General features: G+C 32.9%; 1 protein-coding gene across 2 annotated transcripts; it reads left to right on the top strand.

Moving 5' to 3' along the window:
• The first annotated feature begins 691 nt into the window (after positions 1 to 691).
• On the top strand, positions 692 to 7,220 carry LOC127852142 (uncharacterized). 2 transcript variants are annotated; one of them, XM_052385965.1, is made up of 5 exons: positions 692 to 824; positions 5,187 to 5,270; positions 5,791 to 5,913; positions 6,323 to 6,436; positions 7,077 to 7,220. In XM_052385965.1, the coding sequence occupies exons 1-5, from the start codon at positions 791 to 793 to the stop codon at positions 7,163 to 7,165; spliced, it is 444 nt and encodes a 147-aa protein (XP_052241925.1). In that variant the 5' UTR covers positions 692 to 790; the 3' UTR covers positions 7,166 to 7,220. The 2 variants fall into 2 exon arrangements, with proteins under 2 accessions (XP_052241925.1, XP_052241926.1); XM_052385966.1 differs by lacking the exon at positions 5,791 to 5,913.
• Positions 7,221 to 7,759: the final 539 nt, after the last annotated feature.

Here is a 7,759-nt window from a genome sequence, read left to right as displayed (position 1 = left end):
AAGAGCTACTCTTTCGTTATCGTATTTTTAAACGACCAGCATTTAACATAATGGTAACTAGTTAAATATAGATGGATGGACTCCCATGATTAATACACGTATGGGTATATGATTCAATGCACGGTTCTGGTTTCATTTGTCAGCATCGTAAGATATTACGTTGCCGTTTAAGTAATAATGCCATCGTGTGCGGAACTGTGTTCATTAATGACCTTTATCATTAACAAAGTTCCGCGGGAGACGTAATCATAATTAAAAACAAACCCGTCGTGTTGCTATTTATAGCTTAATCCGACGAATCTGGCGTTGCTTTATAAGCTTTTATCATAAGTAGAACATGTAAACTATTGCAAATTCGTAGTTATAAATAGAAACGAACGACAATCAATTTAAACATTATTACACAATGATATTTTAGCTGACTGTTATAAAATATTATAATTGAACAATAATACATACAAACATTATTTTCAACTATATTTTTAATGTTAGTATTGTTAAGAACAATTCCGTCGCTGTAAACAAATGACAAAGCTAATGTACTCAATAAATAATTGTTTTAAGTTGGTTGAATAGTTTTTAAATATCTTAATAAAATTCAGAACGAATCAAATACGTTCACGTCATAGATTTATATCACGTTCCATTAACATGATCACATATTTCGCAATGCTTATGAAACGTGTGCTATAAATAAACGTTAACTTACCCACGCGATCACCCGTTCAAAAAGGAATAGCTGAGGGCAGTCTACCGCAAATATACGAGTGTACATGGTTGTGAATCTCGCATGGATACTCAAGATAATACACACAACACAGAACGTAAGTATATGCATATTGAGTGGGAACGGCTGAAGTCGTTCGAACGGTTCCGTCTGAGCCAAGCGTAAGCTTTATTCGCTTAGCTCAGGACGGGTTCTTTTACAACGGTCAAGGATCGGATGTTGTCTGTTTCTGTTGCCATGCGACATATAGACCTAAAGACTGGGGAGATAATATTCGGGCGATTCACAAAACTATGTCACCAGCGTGTGTTTTGTGAATGGTGGACCCACGAATAATCTTCCTATTCTCAAACAAACTTAAGCTTAAACAAACGATATTGCACACGATCGAAACACTGAAGATACGTCAGGTGCTTCGAGTGATATAGATCGATCGGCCAGTGGTGGGCCACAAGACTTGGTGAACAGGGAAGATGCAGATATCAGACACAAAGGAGAAAATATTACAAGGCGCTCAAGTGATGACGAAATCACTCGAAACAAATGATTGTATATTCCAGAAAAATAGATACTGAAAAGGTGGCAGCAGAAAATGAGAAACTGCGTTCAGAGATAATGTGTAAAATATGTATGGATAGAGGATGCCTGTGTCGTGTTTTCTACCATGTGGTCACATGGCGACGTGTGAAGTCTGTTCTAAGGCGCTCAGAAAGTGTGCCATGTGTAGGGGCTGTGATCAGGAGAACTATTTAAGTCCATTATATATTAGAGTTTCGGATAAGACCAACAACGGTGTTGAATAATTGAACGCGTTTTATTTCAGCGTTACTAGGATGTTCCTTATTAGGGACTATGGTACATCGGTGGAACAGGAGCGATAACATATATGTGAAGCCGCGAAGTGGCTTGCGTTCTATTACTGGCTTTTCCTGATGTGATTACAGAATCAATCGCACACTATCAGTAGCTTATAAATATACATTAATTTAGCTGTTGAGCAACCGGATGATGTTTGTCCGATGTGAAAGATGGGAAATATCTTACGATATAAATATATTATACACATATTGATTGTATCAGCTAGTCACACTTTATAATTTGGCATTAATGATTTTGTACTATCGTTTGTTTGTACATGGATGTGTTGTAAATATGTTAAAGTATTGGTTTTTATGTATTGGTTGCTAGACTTATTACGTTGTACGTTTTGATGTCATTGTTTGTATATGTTCAAATACTGTGCCTTTGAATTAAACGCCCACAAACCATCGACATCAACGAATATTTGTACATCTTTCGAATAATAAAGTTATCACATAATAAATCAAAAATCCTTACAGCAAAACCACAATTTTAACGCTAGATGTGATCTGGTAACATATTTAAAAAGAGACAAAATGCTCTTTCTGCGGGACAATATATTCAACACATGTTCATGTATTAAGTTCATGTTCGTGTGTCGTATGAATAGATATCGTTGCGGGAAATTGAAACGGAATATATTCTTCCACACACAAATAAAAACGAGCATTTTATCTTGTTAAATCCACATGTGGTTAGCGTGTGGCTATGATATTAATTAGTGAAAACATCATTTTGAATGATAAATAATCATATATTACGAAAAATTAAATTTTCTGAAAAAAAATATTTCACTATCAAATATATATATAACAAGGTATGCAACTCAAAATCATCTCAAAACGGGATACATCGCTTTGAACAGCCATATCTTCATCAAATTGTGCAGCGATTTTCATGATCTCGGTCTTATTCAACGCAGAAATGAATTTCCTTTCTAGAAATGTGTATGTCTTGCAATATTTTTACAAATGCTGGGTCAACTTTTAAGAAATAACGCGATACACAACACGCATGACCCAGTTGACAGTGATCATGCATTCTTTATGAATGAAATCTCCAGTTGTAAAGACACACCTCCGCATTGGACCAATGAAATCACTCGTATGTTTAAAATGTCAGTTAGTTGAAATGTATGTAAACAAAGGTTTCAAAAGGCGCTGGACAGTGAGTCTTAATGCAGAATGTAACGACAAGAACGGTACTAATGTTTTTTCATAGTTTTATTGAATTATGGTATCGAACTACATGAACTTTGTAGGGAAGTTGCCCTTTACTCCGTGAAGATTTCAGTCTTAAAGACAGCATGATCACTGTCACCTGGGTCATGCGAGTTGTGTATCGCGTTATTTCTTAAAAGTTGACCCAGCATTTGTAAAAATATTGCAAGACATATACATTTCCAGAAAGGAAATTCATTTCTGCGTTGAATAAGACCGAGATCGTGAAAATCGCTGCACAATTGATGAAGATATGGCTGTTCAAGGCGATGCACCCCGTTTGGGGTGATTTTGAGTTGCATACCTTGTTATATATATATTTGATAGTGAAATATTTTTTTTTCAGAAAAGTTAATTTTTCGTAATAATATGATTATTTATCATTCAAAATGATGTTTTCACTAATATATATCATAGCCAAACGCTAACCACCTGTGGTTAAATCTATGTCATCAAACCACATATAGCGTTGAAAATTTGGCTATTGCTATAAGAAACACTGATTTTTTTACGGGTTAACTTTATTTTACATAATATATTGCGTTGATTTTGAATATAAATGTAACTTTAATATAGTTTTTACTATCGTTGTACGACGGATATCTCAGTCATGAGGATTTTTCGTTAAGAACTAGCATGATGAGCGAGCGATTGTGAATTTGCGGATTAGCAGCACACGAAAAATGTTGACACTTGTAGTGAATATTTACCAGAACAGACATCACCTTGGCAAACAGAAGTACATACATGTATAACATTGTTGTGGCTACAATCATAACGTATTGCGGCGCAATAATTATTTACTCATAGGTGAATTGAACCCGCGTCACAGAACAGACAGTTTATTCATATAACATGAACAATTCCAGTTCAGCGTTATATATACAAAACTGACAATATATAAGCAATAAGCACATGCATAGTAATGCGAAAGTGACCAAAATAATATATAACACGGTGTTTAAAATGCACTAAATGCACTATTAAAAATGCACTAAATGCACTATTAAAAATGCACTAAATGCACTATTGAATGCACTCCACGTTTACTCTAAATCACTCATTTCTCATGTTACGGTTGTTACCTATCATTGTGTCTATTTATAGATCAGTATACTAATATCGACAGACGTTCGACATTTTACATGCGTTATTCACTCCCACTGTTTAACTAGCAACGGGATAGACAGTATGCTATAATACAGCTCATGGTGTTTATTTTTCGAAGTTATTTATTTCAGATTGTTTCATGATTTATTGTAGTCAACTAATTGTATTTACATCGTTTTGAATTTAAAGGTTACTAACACACATATTTCATTATATTTAGTACATTTTATGGGACTACTCTATTTCCGCAGCAAGAGTTTACAAAGGTTAAGTGTTATGAACTATGTCTCGCAAAAGTTAATATATAGATTGAATATTAATTTGGTGGTCCCAACCCCTGCGAAAATTTGTTCTAGAAATAAGAACGGTTCTGTCACTGTTCTAGAACATCAAGAAAAGTTCTAGAACGTTCCATATTCGCGTTCTAGAACGTATGTTCTGGAATTCTTTTAAAACAGTTTTCTAGAATATCCAGAACATTTGTGGAACATGGCTTAGTTATGAAACTGTTTCAGTAATATTCAAGAACATTTTTAGAACATTTCAAGGACAAAATAAGTTCAAGAATGTTTAAAAAATGTTCTAAAATGTAGTTCTAGAACACATTTAGAACTCTTTAAGAACCAGTAAGTTCTACACAAGTTCTAATGGGGAATAAAAACACAGTCATATAAAAGGTCTAGAACCAAGGCCTACATTGTTCTACACATTTAAAATAAGCTAATTCAGACAATGATAATTTGACTTCAATTTCAATTAGTAAGTTCTACAAAAGTTCTAATGGGGAATAAGAACACATATAGAACAGGTATAGAACCAAGGTCTACAATTGTTCTACTTTACTATATAATACTATTTTACTTTCTGTTTATAATGGATGTGTATTGATAAAAGCACAAATTATTGAAATAAATAAATGTTAAATTTAAGGGGTCTTTCTGATCGTTGTTAAACAATCTGTTGTAAATAGTACAGGTTCGGACATCCATATTTTTGGACAACGTATGTTAACAGTTACTGTTTTTAAATAATAATGCTTGTTGTTTGCCATTTTATGATTTAAAGTAAAATATTTATTATTTTGAATTTTATAAGTTACAAGTTAATTGAAAGAAGCTTAATTACTTTCACAACTGTATATTTTTAGCATAAAATTTACATTCGACCTTCAGCATGGTTTTGAAAGTAGTTTTCATAAATCAACACACTTCAGCAATATGATTTCTAGTGCTATAATTATATATATTTTTATATACTGTTGATTACAGCTGACAGGAAGTTTCTCTTAAAGCAAGCACAGCTACCGCCTAAGCATTCTTTCGAGGCAACTAAAGATAGCACAAAAACTCAAGGTAGGTATTATTTTCAAGGCATGTTCAGTGACAGACAGGCAGTTCAACATTACAGGCCTTAATATTAATGAATGTGAGTTGGACAATTGAATGAGACTTAAGAAACTCCATTTGCCTCCATTGAGTTAGTGTTATTTTAAGTATTTTTTGATCAGTTGGAAGTGAAAAGAGGATTTGCAAGAATTTAGAGGTGAATCAAAAATGATACTGCCTAGAAATAAATCACATTTATGATGTATCAACACTGCCTATAAATATAAGACAATTTTGAACTGATATAAATGAAACATGGACACAATGTTTACAGTTATCCCACAATCAGACACTAGCCAGGCGTGAGTGAGTTTATTTAAAAAAAATCAGGTGAACAAACATGTGATACATTAGCTGATTGTTGGTATGAGTACTAATCAGACTAGCCAGTATTTCCAAATGTGAAATTGATGACTGAAAATGTGTTCATGATCGCATGACACAGTTCTCAAGTTTAGTTTTCACCGCATTATATAAAAGATTTTAGAACAAATCGATCAAACACCTACAGAGCCTCGTGATAAATTGCCTTTAAAGAGGAGCCTGATCCCATCAGATGCCTCCAAAGAGATTGACCTGATGAACAATGCTGCGAAGCAGAAAATCCGTAGTATGTTGGCTGTATTATACATCAATTTGTTTAATCCCCGAGAAACTATTTAAAAAAGTCCAGTGTTTTATACGTTCAAAGCATTAAACACTGCAACTGTGTCTTGAAAATATTGCCTTCGTATATGTGTTTTAGTGCTGAATGTCATTGTGTTATCCATCACCAGTATTTACTAGGTTGCTGTATTGAGGCATTATCAATTTGAAAATACTAATGTTGTGATCAAATGTGTTTTAATTTGTTAGAATACTTTGATAATAAGTTTACTCAATTGACTAAATACAAAAGAATATGACAGTGTCAGACCAAATTAATAGCCAACATTATGTATACATGTATATTTGTAATAACGTCCAGCTGGATCATTTAAGTTAAGTTGTGACTACATTTGTTATCTAAATGATTTCAGAGCAAAGTGATCAAACACCTACAGAGCCTCGTGACAAGTTGCCTGTAAAGAGGAGCATGATCCTATCAGATGCCCCCGAAGAGATTGACAACGCTGCAAACCAGAAACCCAGTAGTATGTTTTTTTTTGTTTTAATTAATAGAAGTGCATTAATTATGTGGTTCTTTCCTTTACCTTGTAGTCGGATCATAAGGTGGAGCATTTAAAGAACCATCTGTGTCACGATTTAATTGTTGTCTTTTTTTATATAAATATTTGAATATTCAGTTTTTCCATTAGTGAAACTCCAAACTATCGTTGGGAAGAACCGTTTCTTTATGTTTTATAACTTGTGGTGTAAACCATTCGCAATTATTTTAACTGTCATTTTATAATTTCTGTTCACATGAAAAAAAGAGCAATTAAATGTGTTTAAACTAGCTATTCAACTTTTGTTGGACTCCTGTATTAAATCATAAAATGTCAACCGTTTTGAAGAATAATGCCATATTTTAAACATTTTTTGTTTTCATTTATAATCTAAGAAAAGGTAAAATATCTGAAAATTAATGATTTTTTAACCAAGACTTTTCAGTATTTACCATTATCAAATATTCATCACACTATCTACACTGATGACTGAGAACAGTAGAGTTCACTGTTATGGGATTAAACTTTGGTTTGAAGTTGAACTGAATACGATTGGGTAAAAAAAATATTTAAAAATTAAACTTTATTGTGAATTGTACACATTCCTTACAATCTTATTTGATAGATGAAAAACCTGTAGACAAGTCAGCAGAAGATTTATCAATCTCAGGCCAACAAACAAACACATCATCCTTCGACATTCCATCAAGGTAGGAGTTTACCTATACGAGTAAATGGACATTTTTCTACCAGAAAATTCCAAACAAATATGGTGACTCCTTTCTTTTTGAATGTAACATCAGCAATAATATTTACATGAAATTGCAAACAAAAACATATTTCTATTTAGTGTTCTATCGGCATGGAGTAATGTTACTCATAATCTAGAAACCCAACCAACAGTAAATTATTTGATGGACCAATAAAGTCATTACTGCAAACAATAAGACGTTTTTTCTGTAAAGATTGGTTTGAACAAAACATTATATATGTCGACCAATTGTACGATTAAATAATTAAAGACTTCTATTATTTGATAATATTGTTACATATACGGAATACCTTCAAGCAATTCCTCACATTACACATCAATTAACACATCAATGAAAAGCACACCCGTGCATATTTAATCTATAATCATTACAAATAACACACCATGTACTCAAACATCATTCGTAGAAAACCTACTTACAAAACAAAACGAACAAAATATTTTACACACTACAAATTAAAAACCCTGTAGAAATCACCACCAAAATTCAAAATAAATGGCAAATCTTCTAAGAGAACAAGAATAATTGGTAACAA

This window comes from Dreissena polymorpha, chromosome 12 (genome assembly GCF_020536995.1).
Source record: "Dreissena polymorpha isolate Duluth1 chromosome 12, UMN_Dpol_1.0, whole genome shotgun sequence".
NCBI classification, from domain to species: Eukaryota; Metazoa; Mollusca; class Bivalvia; order Myida; family Dreissenidae; genus Dreissena; species Dreissena polymorpha.
Note: the sequence above shows the minus strand (reverse complement) of the source record. Positions and strands in the feature narration are given on the sequence as shown.